Genomic DNA, 15,888 nt, shown 5'->3' with positions numbered 1-15,888 from the left:
ACACACATTTTGATTTTGGTTTAAATTAACTATTATTTTTATTAGAAAGTAATGTTATTTGTATTATTATGAGAAAAAGACACAAAATTATACTTCTATTGCTTTTATTTTATAAGAAAATTGTTCAATTTTTTTGTCGACTCAAACACTAGGAAACAATAAACATAGAGACATGAAAGTGATGTCTTATTTTTGTCTCAATATCTTTATGTTTATTTTGAATTACTTGCCAAATACAATATTAAAATTTAGTAATTTACTTTAATTTTTATTCTAAAAATTAACATTGTCCATAATCCACAACCTAAATATATGCATGAAAATTCATTCTAGTTGGGCAAAACTACTACATTTATGTTTAACCCATGTAGACTATAGGGGCCACAATCATATGACAAAATCAAGTACACACAAGTTGCACAACCATAACTTGTACCTAAAAAATTATGATACATTTTTCAATTGAGACTTCTTAGAACTATGGCAAGTTCAAAAGTTACATTTTTATAAATTTTTTTCTCAAATTACAGTCTAAAAATTATAGACAAAAAATCTAAATAAATACGTACTAAATGGCTAGAACCAGCCCCGGAAGTGACCTACGATACAAATCGCGAGGCTGGCTCTGCCAGAGAGTCAAGCTATTTTGCTTGATCTCCCACCTTGGAGGACTCAAATCCCTAACAACAAGCCATGTGTTGAAATACTCCCTAAATTGAGTTATCAAGCCATTCTTCAATGTCCAAACATGAACCCAATAGGCTTGTCCTTCCCACCCTTCAGTGATAACACAATCTCCTATGGATGTGAAGCTTCTAGGCTCAAACTTGAAGCCTTTGTTGTGTGCTGTTTCACCAGTGAGGACCTTCATCATGTGTTGGCATTCTGGGGGGCCATGGAACCACCATTCAAGATCACTTGCTAGCACCTTTGAAACCATTTCCATTTGCCCTTCTCCAAGAAGTGCCTTGTATAGAGACTCAACTATGGATTTGTTTTCAACACAAGAGCCTTCATCATACTTGTTTTTTGGTGCCATTTCTTAGTTTCCTATATGGAAATTAAGGGGCTAATAATATGTGCCTCTCTTTTTGGATATAGGAAGTGGCTCTAATTAGTTTCTTGTGTGCATGGAGAACATGGCTTTGGATTCATGTATATTTATAGGCCTAAAGAGGGAGATATATGTCCAATTCTTAGTACCTTAGCTTTTTGTGGAAGGAATTGAATAATAAATTATTGGGGGTATTAACTAATAAGACTGAATTTCAAATTTTAGTTTTGTAACTCAATTTATTTATTTTTATACCTATATTATTTTGCATTTTTTTTTCTTTTATATTTAAGTCTAGATTTGGCTAGTATAAAATTAGTCAAAGTGCCAGAGTATAGTACTCTCTAAAAATTAACTTATTATAAAAGGTAAAAAAAGAAAATATGATAAATTTTAAATTATAAATTATAAATCATAAATCTAAAATGATTGATATAAAATATAATAAATAGAAAGTTAAAATTTGTTTAACTAACAAAAATACAGTACTTTTTATTCACTACTAAGGTATATATAAAGATGAGACATAAAAATAATAGGCGCATTAAATTATGAAAATGAAAAAAAAATATTAAAAAACTTTAAAGTTTGATTCATGATAGATTAATTAAATTTCTAGTAATAGAACCTGAATGCTAATAATTATATTAGAATAAAAAAATTATTCACAGATAAAAAAAACTTAGAAAATAAACTTGGCTATGAAGAAACTAACTGTAGAAGACCAATGAACCAAGTTAATTCTAACAAAAAAAAAAAAAACTATTGTTTCAAAACTAAACTAATTTACATCTCCTGAAATATGAAATTCATATATGGATAAATAGATGGATAGATTTAATATTTTTTTTCTCTTATTGAATTATATATACACACCGGAGATTGATGATTACTTTTATGATGTGACGATTGGACGAGGGTGTGGGATAGATGATTAGGTCCTGGAACTAATTATTATAGCTGTGATTAATGTTGCACGTGTGAAGTGACAAATTAGAATCTGTCATCACACCCAAATTCACGTATAAACGCCAATCATATGCTATTGCAATTAAGCTCTCGAATAATGCATTTGTATGACATGTTGATAATAACGATGTGAAAACCATATGGTGTGGATATTTTCTAGAATGCCAACTCTACCCTTAGTTTGCCTCCTCATTTTTCTAAACAAACAATTCCATTTCAATCGACTCAGATTATTATTTTGAAAATTTAGGGACAGTAACTTTTGTATTTTTTTTTACCATTAAAATAAAAGTGAGTAATCTTTTATTATTAAATATAATTTCACACAATTAAAAACATTATTGATAGCCAATTAATAATTATAAAACACTAAAATTACTGATCCCTAACATTCTTCATTTATTTTTAAAAAGAAATGAGGTTTAATTTTCTTTTTTTATTTTTAATGGAACTTCATATTTAAATTTAAGGAGAGCGATGTTGTAATTCCCAAATTTTTTTACATCACTTTTTTGTGTAATTTTTTTAAATTTTTGTTTTATTTTTATTATTTTAATTTTTAGAATAAACACCAACATAATTACTGTCCATTTTAAAATAGGACAAGATGATTTTTGTGCAATAAATTACATCGATCCGGCTTTTGTTCTTGACAAAAGTGAGACAAGACGGCTCTTCCGTTATAACCACTCACCAAAGTTGACGGAAAAGTCTTATGTGACATTCACCGGCGCTGATGTGGAGGGTTACTCAGAGTTAAGTGCCACGTTGACTTAGGGAGAATAGACATGGGTCAATTTGTCCCCCTCCATTCTTTAAAAACGACGTCGTTTTCTGGTTCTCTATTGAAACAAAACCTAATAAGGTCACATATAACCCCCCAAGCCGTAACCCTTATTTATAGAAATAATACCAAACCCTTGTCCTCTTCTTCACCCAAAACAAGAAATGTTCGACGGAGCACCTGGCGGTTGTGTTGAGTGTGTGCTGACAAGGCCGTTGACAGGCTCCCAAACGACAACTGTAACTGCACAATTGACGGTGTCATTGACGGCGTTGAGTAGAGGCAGCTGATGTTACCATCCAAGTTGGTGTAAGGTTTTATAATTTCAAAGTTTAGCAGTATTCACTCTTTTTTCCAATTGCATATTGATGTTGGAATGTTCATTGAATGTGTTTTTTTTTGTGCATGAATGGTATTCTAAAGCTGGCTAATTAATTTGTTACCTAAATAATAATGTTGCTTGTGATTGGTTTAGATCACTGTTATAGTTGGATAACTAGTGTGTTGAAATGAAATTTGATTAGATGTACATATTTACAGATGGATGAATTTGAAGTAGTTCCTATTTTTCATTATGAAAGGAATTTCAAGAGAAATTCACAAGGTGAAATGGATTATTTAATGAAAATTTGAAGAAATGGTCACCTCTTGATATTGATTTAGTGAACTTCTTCGATCTAAAAGTTTTATTGAGAGAGTTTGGTTACACAAATTACAAGACCATGTATTGGTTTGATAACATGATCCTTAACTTTGAGTTTGGTTTGCATGTAATGAAGGGTGATGTTGAGATAAATGAAATGAGGGATAACAAGAATAGAAATAAGGAAACTAATAAAATTCACATCTACTTTGATCATCCAGTTAGTGTACCTGAAATTGTGGATAATGAAGAGTAAGTTGAGAATGTTATTCTGAGTGACTCATCATCTTCAAGTGATGGATATGAAACAACTGAAGATGAGTCTTACAAACCTCCTCTTCCTGGATATGAAGATGCAGATAGTAGTGAAGACAGTGAAAAACAAAGAAAGAATGAGAGGTTAAAGAAGAAGAGAAGGATAGGTGCTATAAGAAAAATAGCTAATCAGGGTCCAAATGCTGAGATAAAAGATGATAAGGCTGGCCCAAAAATTGTAGATAAGATTGACCTAAATAAGAAAAATGATCATGCTGGCCCAAGTAAGAGTGGCCCAACTCTTTTTCCTAGGACAATCAAAAAAAGGGCTTTAAAAAAGTATTTTGAGAGGAGGAGGACACATGTTCTTAGAACTAGAAAGAATAAAGGAGATAGTGTAAATTTGGATGGAGTGATGAGCCTGACACAGGAGTGGTAATGGGCATGAAAATGCTTTAGAGAAAAATTTGGTGGGAGAAACAAATGATGAAAATAGATTTGAGTTAGATTCTGATTATGAGAAGTCATATGAGTATGAAAGTGAGGCATTTACCAGTCCAGTGTCAGGTGAGTATGAAGGAAAGACTGCATTTGATGCATTTAATGAGGAGACAGAGTATAGAGAAGTTGAATTTAAGGTTGGACAGATATTTATTACAATGGAGAGTTTCAAGAATGCCCTGAAGGACTATTTTATGTTTGAGGGGAAGGATGTGGTATATCTCAAGAACGAAAAAAAGAGGGTTAGGATAGCATGTGCGGGTGAGCAGTGCCTTTGGTTGATCCTGACTTTTTAGAACAGTACAGAAGGTAGTTATCAAGTGAAGACTTTAGTGAATAGGCACAATTGGGCTAGAAATTATGGTTCCAACCTAGTTGATAGGTATTGGGTAACATCAAAATTGGTGAAAAGGCTACTTACTCTGCCTGATTTGAAACCTAAATAGGCTATAAAATACATGATTAAAGATTACAATGTGCATTTGAGTGATAAAATGGTAAGTAGGGCACTGAAGGCTGCCAAAGAGATAGTTATAGGTAATGAACAAGTTCAGTATGGGAAGATTTATGACTATTTATAAGAACTGCATTGGATTAATCTTGGAAGCACAGCTTTAATGGAAGTCATACCTCAACCGGAGTTGCTACCACTTTTTTATAAATTATACATAAGTTTGGATGCATGTAAAAAAGGATTTATAGATAGGTGCAGACCGCTAATTGGGTTAGATGGGTGTTTTCTAAAAGGTTACTATGGTGGTCAGCTATTATCTGCAGTAGATCAAGACGCCAACAACCACTTTTTTGTTATTGCGTATGCTGTAGTTCCCAATTAATGTAAAGATATATGGAAGTGGTTCCTCATACTACTCCAACAAAATCTAGGAGAATGCACTAAACTTGACTTGAATTTTATATCGGATCAACAAAAGGTCACATCTAACTTATATTTTTTGTTAAAATATACGTAGACTCTGCTTTAATTTAATTCATTTGATGTCATATACTTTGATTTGTTGAGTTTTTGTTATTGTCATATAATCTAAGTTGTTGAATTCAATTGATTTAACTAAATAGTGATTTGTTGATTACTAATTATTGTCATGTAAGTGGAGTTGTTGAGTTCAATTGACATAAATGGATTCTGATTGATTATTTTTTGTTATTGTTATATAATATGGGTTGTTGAGTTCAATTGATATAATCTGATTTTTTGTTATTGCTATGAATCTTATATTGTTTGATGTCATTGTCATGCAATCTAATGTTAAATTCTTTAACATTATGTAAGTTGATTTAAATTATTTAAGATCATATACACTGAAGCAAATAGTTTGGTTGCTAATTTTATGTTATTGTCATGTTTGCTGAATTTTTGTTCTGTTTTAATATTGACTTTGATATTTTTATGTGGCCCTTTCGTTGTTTTACTTAAATTTCCTGCTATATATATAAAGAGAGTAAAAATGCTATTCCTAATTAATATACGATCCTTTTATATTACAAATTCGAAAGCTTTATATAACAATATCTTTGTGGAACTGTGCTTGTTATAAGTGATAATAATAATATTATTATTAAATTAATAAATAAAATATGTATGTATATATAGAACTTCAAAATGTACGAATTTTATAAGATAAGAATATAGATGTTTTGTATTGTATTGTATGATGTGTCTACAATTTTTATTATTATTTATTCTGATTTTGTCTTATGTGACTAAGAAAAAGAGAAGATTGGAAGAAAGCCCTTCCATACATATAGAGTAGAAATGTTGTTTGTCTAAAATCAGCCCACCTCTTATGAGTTTATCTGATGCACCACTAAATAAAAAGCGTTAGATTAGATTGATAAATGATCTAATGGTTTATATTTAAATTATTATTAATTTATTAAAAATTACACTAAAAGATAACAACTCCTTGGATATTTTAATATTGTCCAATATAAAAGTTCAGAATTAAACCCTTGTTTTTGCAGCAGCTATGCGCCCCTGCCTCTTCCCTCCACCCACTTCCTCTGTCTTCTTCGTCTGAACCTCCGTTTCTTCTTCTACTCCCCTCTTCTCTCTGCTTTTTTCTCTACCCACTATCCTCTGCCTTCTTCCACAACGAAAATTGGTTCGATTTTTGTCAAATTCTGTTATTGTTCGGCTTTCGCTTATCTTCCCAAATTTTTGAAACCTTTTTAGGGTTTTGCTCAAAAGAGGTTGACTTTTAATGGAGCCTCGAGTTGGAAATAAGTTCTGTATCGGTCGGAAAATTAGTAGCGGATCCTTTGGAGAGATCTATTTCGGTGAGCTTTCTCTCTTCTCTCTTTTTAATTTTTTGTGTGCATAATTGAACTTCTAATTTCCGAATTTTTTCGATTAAGTTTTTCCGATTAGGGAAGTATTCCATAGAATTGTGAAAAGCAGAACAGAAGGGCGTGATTCTCTTGAAAAGAAAAACCTTGCTAATTAACCTTTTTTATGCATACCCTTCAGTTTTCATTGTTAGATTTTGCTTCCTTAGAAGCTGAGAATGGAGATCAGAATTGAAAATTAAGCCAACAATAAAAAAACTTAGGGGGAGGATTCTTGTATCTAAGAACCGTGTAAAATGTATAGAGCTTAGATTAATTAAATTTTTGCTAAGCAACTAACCGAATTCTTAAAGTATTATTAATAAGGCAAATTCAATAATTCCATTTACACTACACTATTATTATTAACAACACTAAGAAGATCTAATCACCAAGTAAAAATAAAAATTTTTCTTCCAATATGGATAGAATGGTGATGATGACGATAGGAAGACAAAGAAGGGGCAATATGAAGGTCCTAATCCGGACTTAGCTGAGATGCTCGAAAGGGACGTGTTGGAGACGTCTCCCGGAGTGAGATGGGATGATGTTGTAGGCCTCACTGAAGCTAAGAAGCTTCTTGAAGAAGCTGTTGTCCTTCCATTATGGATGCCTGAGTATTTCAAGGTATTGATGGTTTATCTATACATACTATTCTAGAATTCTGATGTGTATATGAATGTTATACTTTATGATTGTTGTGATGTCTGGTGCTTTTTATTCCCTTGGTAGTTGTTTTGCTATATGTTGAAATTTGAATTAATCTTGCATGCTACTGTTTCTTATTTTTCCTTGGAATTCTCTCATGCTTGTGTAGTCATGCACACAAATTCTCTTATTATGCTGAGCTCCGATGGCCTTAAGCAGGCTGTTGTTATATTTCTATCCGATTGTTATTGTCATGGAAAGACCTTTTCTGTGGAATTCATTATATGTGATTCTTATAGGGGATTAGGAGACCGTGAAAAGGTGTTCTCATGTTTGGGCCTCCCGGAACTGGGAAGACACTTCTTGCTAAAGCAGTTGCTACTGAATGCAGTACCACTTTCTTTAATGTTTCTTCCGCAACTTTAGCTTCCAAATGGCGTGGTGAGAGTGAATGGATGGTGCGGTGTTTGTTTGATCTTGCAAGAGCATATGCACCAAGTACAATTTTCATTGATGAAATTGATTCTCTGTGTAATGCTAGGGGGTAAGTCTTTGATGTTCTTTTCCTTATATAAAAATGTTGAGTTTTGCATCATGTATGCCATACTTTTATTTGCGTTAGGAGATAATGGTTGTCAACTACCCCTTGGGTTCACCCTGAGTTAGTATCAGTTGAGATTATTTGATTTCTGATCGAGTTGCATTTCAATTCATCAGGACTTTTGGGGAACATGAATCATCCAGAAGGGTGAAGTCTGAACTTTTAGTTCAGGTTGATGGTGTAAACAATAGTTCCACAAATAAAGATGGTACCTGTAAAATAATAATGGTTTTGGCAGCCACAAACTTCCCTTAGGACATAGATGAGGCACTGAGGTTTGTATTTGCTTTTCTGCATCCTTTTCTTATACTTCTTAATGTGCATTGCATTGATAGAAGTATGCGATGAATTAGTTATATCTGTCGGAAACCTCTTTTAATGTGCATGTACTGATACAATTAGATGTTGATGCAAATCAAATCAGGCAAAGGCTGGAAAAGCGTATATATATTCCTCTTCCGAATTTTGAGAGTCGTAAAGAGTTGATCCGTATCAATTTGAAGACTGTGGAGGCAAGTTAGGACATTGTGATTTACCTATGACATTGTCTTAAAGATATTATTATTATGTATTGCCTTTAATTTATTTCTTCAATGAATTCAAATGAAAGACATCGAGCATCTAACAAATACAAGATTATCATGTTTTGCCTTTGAACCAGGTGGCCCCTGATGTCAATATAGATGATGTGGCTCGCCGTACAGAAGGTTATAGTGGAGATGATTTGACAAATGTATGTCGTGATGCTTCACTGAATGGTATGAGGCGTAAGATAGTGGGAAAACACGCGATGAGATCAAGAACATGCCCAAGGATGAGATTTCAAAGGATCCTGTTGCTATGTGTGAATTTGAGGAAGCTTTGAAGAAAGTCCAGCGAAGTGTTTCTCAGGCTGACATCGAACGTCATGTTTTATTACCATGTTTTATTTTCTTTCCTTGTAACCAATGACCATTTAAAAAGTTCAGGATCTTAAAAGTTCTTAATTCATATATATAACCATATTGCTGTGGTAAACCAATTTTAATTTTAAGGAATAATTTTAAGGATTATGTAAACCAATTTTTATTTTATTTTATTTTTATCAATTCCAGGTTACAAATTTATAATTTTCAATAAAATGAATAAAATTTGAACTTTGTTGTAATTTTATTGCATTTGAGAATTTGCCTTGATATCTGTTAAATGAGTCAGAATGAATGATCAAGAAAGAGGACAAAATTTGCATATTAATGATTATGCACTAAGAATGATTCAATATCATAGGTTTTGATTACTTATTACAAATAATGAGATCATTTAATTAAAGCACATAATATAAAGTTAAAATCAAATCCAACAATACACATCTGATATTATTAAAGCGCATGATACAATAAAATTAAATTAATTAGTTGGTTATCTAACTACTTAAAAATTTGTAATCTTTTAATCTATGAGCATCATCATCAGATACAAAGTCAATGGTATTTGGAGGTACATTTAGAAGTAACACACAGTTCTTCCCCATTGAATTGTAATAAATGTCAAGAAGTTTACTTAGCTTTTTTGGTGATTCTGATTTGTGCCAAAACCACCCTGGCCTAATTTGGAAGCATTGGCATCTATTTATTGTTGATTGAGATAGAAACACTAGTAAGGCTCACAAGTAATGCAGCTTCATTATTGTTTTTGCCTTTTTTGAGAGAAAGTGCACACTATTATGGAAAAGCTAGCACTCATGCTACACCTTTCATACCTTATCATATCATACAAGTTACTGACTACTTAGCTTAGCTTTAAAGGAAAACTTAGGCCATAGGTAGAAGCCATCATGGTGCTTTGTAGTTAGTGTTATCAATGAGATTTCTGCCTCTGTGAATGTGTTGACTCCAAGGTGCTTTGCAGTTGCTGCACCTTTCATGGCCTGTTTTTCATTTTCTATATGTGAATGTGTTGACTCCAAAGTGGAAGAACATTATGATCTCCCTTTGTTGCCATTTTAACTGTGAATATGATGGGCAGTGGCAGAATTGGCAATGGTGGTGATGTTAGTAGTTTATGAGAAAAAGATGTAATAATGCTGAGTTTAATTAATAATGTAACTAAGAAAGAATAGAACCATGGTGTTCTGTTTCTAGGCATGGTGATATTGATGGTTATGTTGTGTTTGTTTTTTTGTAGATTTTTTATATAATTGTTATGGTTGTGAGGATGGAATTGAAGAATCATGAGGATGAGGATGGAGGTAAGTAAATATTTTATGAGTATACAATATTTATTAATATTATTTTCTGAATAAATACATGTAAATATTTTATTTATGTTACACTCTAGTAAACATGTATAAATAATGAATATCAATATTTTATTTATGTTACACTTTAGTAATTTTTTTATGACTATACAATATTTATTAATATTATTTTCTGAATAAATACATGTAATATACACTAATATAATAATATTAAATTAATTAGTTACTCATTAAAATAAAAAATAGGTGCTTAGTGTAAATAAAAAAATTAAAAATTTGTACTATAAAAGAATACTGGAAGTTTATCTAACTACTTAACAACAACAGGTTTATAACTTGTTGATTGTAATTTGTTGAGACTTGATTGTTCTTAAGATATTAGTGAATGTATGTTATTTTATAATTTTATATTTTTGTTTTTTTATCAATGTATATTTTTTATTTACGTGGGAACGGTTCTACGAGTTCAGCTAGTAAGTCATCGGTGAAACCAGTGAACCAGTAAAACTATATAGCAAAAAAAGTTTAGAAAATTCATATTTTAAAAAAATACTGAAAGTTCATCTAACTATTTAAACAACTAGTAAGTCGTTAACAACTCGATCCGCTAAGCTCATGAGCTCGAGGCAACTTTTGAGCTTTCAGTAAGTCGAACTTGACCTTGGTTTGATTTGGCTTAACTAAAATTACGTAGCTTAATATAATTTTTATTATCAGTCTTTCATGTCCAAACAATCGACTTACCTTGTGAGCTTTTAGTGAGTTAATGTTGAGTTTGGTCAATTCTAGCTTAGCTTGAATTACTTCTAACTTTAATTATCAAATTTTCAGAGCTGTTAGTTCGAACGTATCAATGTAAACCAAACGCCTCAACAGTGCACCATGAAAATGTACACGAGTTATCTACTAGGTTAGTAGTATAAATATTTTATTTTTCTGTTTTATTAAGAAGTTTTAAGTATAAGTATTGTTAAAATAAATACAAAAGTACTTGTATTTAGGAAAGAAAATTAAAAAAGGGAAAGTTATTAATAATTTTTTTAAAACGTTTAATCTTTAAAATATTGATATAATTTTATTTATTATGAATCTATAATAATAATTACAAATATGGAAAATCAAAGGATTAAATGATGCAAATTTATTGATAATAAATAAAATTACGTTATAGTTTATAAGTTAGTAATAACGCTTGTATTCACTTCTTGAAGTTTGAATATAAGAAAACAGTTTTATTTACTTGTTTCATTTTATTTAGGGGTCAGGGATCCCACAAAAAAGAGAACCTAATTGCTAAATAGAGCTTCTCACTCCCACGGAAGAAACTTTGCTAAGGGGATGACGATGCCCAAGATAGATGATGTGAGAACAGAAGGGGAAATGGGAAGCAGTGCAACAATGGAGAAGGCTGGTGTGGGAGATAGCGATGATGATGCAGCAACTCATCATCGATGTGGTGCATGCCTTGTCAGGTAATTACAACTTCTCATCTCCTTTAATCACGCATTCACAATCTTCTTTTATTGATTGATTACCTTAATTAGAGAAGATTTTGAAAAATAAATAAGAAAGAGAATCTGCATTAAAGAAATCAAATCAATTTCTATTAATGGACTAATTATGTCACATCTCTACTGATATTGAAAAAAAATCGCAGAGATGATATCGATGGATTAAAGGAGTGTATGCGACGGGATCTTGCAAGAAAAGAGTTTGTTCAGAAGAAAAAACCTAGAGGGAGAATTGCTCTGATCAATGGCCACCAATAATAGCGATGGGTAAAGGCTACACTCAATTCATTATGTTCATTGTTATTTTTGCTACTACTATTGGTTGAATTATATCTTATTATTATCATTATTGGTTCAGTTTACCCGACTCATGTGCACCACCAAGTGTTCTGATGAACTCCTTTGAGAGAAGAGTTATGGCTGATTTAGAGGTATGTAAGACCAACAAATATTTGTGTCATATTTTTAAGTTTCAATGCTGTTGTGTTTTAAATTACCTATGTTGTATCTGTTATCTGCAAGACATCAAAAGAGCTAACAATAGTATTCGAGAGGAACAAATTCTATTGAAGTCCATGATTGAACGCATCAATTCCATTTATGTCAAGCCTGAGTTGAAGGAGAATGAAAGACTTCTGAAAAATAGCAAGACCAATCCTATCATCACCCCTCATAAGACATGCAAAATTACGGAAAATATCAAAAAGAGTGACAGCAAGTCAATATTTAATATGGATGTGGACCCAAATATATGTCTTGATGTGTCAGATGATGAGGATGATGTCATGGAACTAGATCGAACAACCATAACCCGCCAATATCCACGCAAAGTTGCTGTCCAACAGAGCATTCCCTTTATCAAACGCTAGAAACTGTCACTCCAGCCAAATGGAAAAAGGAAGGCGAAACCACTATCAAAGCCATGGTTTCTTGGACCTGGTGAAAGGAGAACCAGATTCCAAAATAGGGTTGAGGTAAAATCTTTGCACATCCATATGCATTTATATGTTATTATAAAAGGGATAGGTTTATAATGCTCAAATTCCGTATGTAGGCGTTCAGAGGTGTACAACAACCGCGTCGTATATCAACTTCTGAAATGGATGCACAAGTATCCCATGGAGAAGCAGTACGAGCATCAAGCACGCCAGTTGCTGCACGTGTACGCGCATAATCGAAACCGCTATCTATTTTTAGACAACAAAATTTGGTAGTGCAGAAGAAACCAAAGGTCAAATGTTCTTTTTTCTTCTACTTTCTGTTTTGGCCTAACTATTGTGGTTAATAAATTAGAATTTTCAACTTTGAATGATGCAGAAATAATGCTTTAACAAAAATTGTTTGAACTCAAACAGGGAATAACAACTTATTTTAAAATGGGTGGCGAGATTAACTTGAGTAAGGGACAAGTAGAGATGTTTGCATATGTTTTTGATTCGGATTTATTACCAAGGTATACATTTTTTCATGTTCATAAATAAGCTCAATATTCATTCATGGCTCGCATTGAGTCTATGTTCACTTGTTATCAGTGAGCACATTGTAAAGATAGGAGGTTCGTCTGCAACACGTCAAGAACTTTTTTGCTTGAGCAAGGATCATATAATTACTGCCAAGGTAAAAGTGATTATCTATCAATCTAATGTAGTCATCTATATGCTCAAAAACTGGATAAATGCCTAACCATATCTATGCTTGAATTAGATCATGGAGCTTTGGGCTAGGAAATGTACTTGGGAGCAAAGAAGCATTACTCTGAAGACAACTTGGTGCCTTCCTCCCTCTTTTTCAGTATGTTTTGTTATGGTTATCAAATAAGAAAGCTTGGGTTGTTATTTTTTATTCTATACTTTTTATCAAAATAATTTATGACATATAAAACAGGTTGATGTATTTCAACATCTCCAAATAGAAGAATTAATTGATAAATATGCAGATTATATGGGAAAATACCCTTCACTTGAATATGTAAGCTCTTGACCTTATCTCTTCAATTAGCATACAATTATGTATATTTTTTGACACCTCTATTGAACAATGCATTGTGTTCAGATTTATATTCCTATTAAAGATAATGATCACTGGTATCTAATGGTCATGAGTTTAGAACCAAAAATTGTCTTCCATTTGGACTCCAACCTGCCCCATGAGCGCAAGGAACCAAGAACTCAATCTACTAACACTCTGGTATTGTTCTAAACTGTTTCAATTGATGTGGCTATGTCCATATGATATCTCCTTCCAAATTATAACACTACTTGCTGCTTTTAGGCTGTTGTTTTGTCCCAGATTATTTCTTCAGCACACTTTGAAGCTTGTCCTTTTGAACATGGTGACTTTTCTGGTGGCTGGTCTTCCCAAACAATTGAAGTGGTTCACGATGTGCAACCTCCTCCAACATGTCAGGAAGATTCTGCCTTATGGGTACTAAGCTGGTTGCATATGAAATATTCATTTAATCCTAAGATACCACCAAAGATGACAACCTCAATCATTTTATTTCCTATATGTTTTTGCTGCATTCCCTCTAGTGACCTCTTGATTTTGGATTTGCTTGTTCTCTTTTTTTTTTTGTGCTTTTAGATTTCTGAAAATCAAGTGCTAATCACAACTACCATAGACTTGGTTTTGGGATCCTCCAATGAATTGAGAAAGACCATTATGGACAATGCTAGTGAGCATTGGTTTCAACTCAATGAACTAAATCAAGCATATATGATTTGTTATTTGTATACACTAGTTTGTGGTATTTAGCTTTGCAATTTATGTTATTTGATACTATTTAAGACAATTTAATTGCTTGTTGCAATTTATGTATTTGAAACAAGTTTTTAAAATATTTAGTTGCAGTTCAGGTCATATGGAATATTAGCTTTTATGCCTATTTCATGAAGCTATTTAATAATAAATATTGAATGAGGATCTCCAGACCTAAGACCTCTTTGTTTTTTTGAATGGTGTTATATCCTCTTTCTTTGAAGCTATTTAATAATAAATATTTGGTCACATTTTTCTGTTTTATTTATTTGACGAAGCTGCTTCATATAAGAAAGAGAGCCATAAGTATAAGTAGATGCTATCACATTCATTTTGAGGTACACTGGCTTAAATCAAGGTATCATGTATTAGAATGGTGACAATACAAATATTATAATGTAAGGTGCACGACTACATTAGATGCACCTTCTTGCATGTTTCACATATGTGACTTTTAGTTTAATTTCAACTTGTGGATTGGTTGACAAAAACTTTAGAATTCTAACGTAAAAAACTGAATTGGATTAATGTTTATGGATACTTGAAAGTTTTAACAAATTATGAAGTAGTAGCCATTTAGCCTCTTAATCCATGACAGTACAACTTCATATATCATGCCTCAAAGCTCGGTAGTAATAACTGTGCATTTGTAAATCTGACAAATGCCTCATTCCCACTAATTTTGGGTTTAGTAATGCAAATCTGACTTTTGCTATCACGTAATTCTAAGTTAATTTGGATTTATTAAGAATACAAAAATAAAAACTTAAAATTAGTTTTTAAAAACTTATTAGTCAAATATTTTATTCAATAAATCTCATATTTTCTCAATAAGTGATTGACTGATAAAGATTTCAGTTGCTTTCATAAAGATTTTTCCAAGTGCCCAAGTGATTAACAAAAGAAATTGATTCCCAAGTTGGCAAATTGTTTCTTCAGACAGTGCCCTGCTTGATTCCCATAGTTACAAGCATCATGAGCTAACTATCGTGCTACAATATCAGCAGTAAAATATGATGCTACTATAATACTAGGAAGCTGTGTGACCATGGATAGCAAAGCACTAAAGTTCTAAACAAGAATAAAAAATTGAAAAAATAAACAAAATAGATTCGCTCATTACTATAATGCAGTAATGACCAAAACTTAGTTGATAGTATTAAAAGACTAAAATTTCAGATTCACTTCTTTAAGAATGGCAAACTAGGCAGTATTTGTTTTTTTCCACTTCATTCTCCCTATTTTCTCAGCAAAATACACATTAAAAATAGAAAAGAAAAATAAACTATGGTTGCTAGTAATTGCTTTGATTTGCTTCCCCCTTACAAAGATAGAACTTCATGAACTACTGTCATGTATATTTATTTTAGCTATGGATACCAACAATTTCTCAGCAAAACTGTTTTGGTCAAATAATATAATGAAACTCAAAGAAGAAAAGAACTGGCTTCAAATTAGATTTTTAAACTAAAGAGATATACTTCCACATTCTTTTTCTATTGATGATCTACATCAGCTGTAATTTCAATCCCCAATCATACCTCCACATTCTTTTTCCTGCCACAATAAACCCCTTTCTATAG

At 32.0% G+C, this 15,888-nt stretch overlaps 1 protein-coding gene across 1 annotated transcript; it reads right to left on the bottom strand.

The window, feature by feature from the left end:
* Positions 1–568: 568 nt before the first annotated feature.
* LOC112751401 (senescence associated gene 20) lies at positions 569–1,039 on the bottom strand. The gene has a single exon (XM_025800535.2). The coding sequence runs from the start codon at positions 1,037–1,039 to the stop codon at positions 569–571; it is 471 nt and encodes a 156-aa protein (XP_025656320.1).
* Positions 1,040–15,888: the final 14,849 nt, after the last annotated feature.

Source organism: Arachis hypogaea, chromosome 2, assembly GCF_003086295.3.
Source record: "Arachis hypogaea cultivar Tifrunner chromosome 2, arahy.Tifrunner.gnm2.J5K5, whole genome shotgun sequence".
NCBI classification, from domain to species: domain Eukaryota; kingdom Viridiplantae; phylum Streptophyta; class Magnoliopsida; order Fabales; family Fabaceae; genus Arachis; species Arachis hypogaea.
This window is presented reverse-complemented; position numbering and strand designations above follow the sequence as displayed.

Coding starts and splice junctions, on each gene's coding strand:
- LOC112751401 (XM_025800535.2), bottom strand. CDS start 1,039: ATGGCACCAAAAAACAAGTATGATGAAGGCTCTTGTGTTGAAAACAAA.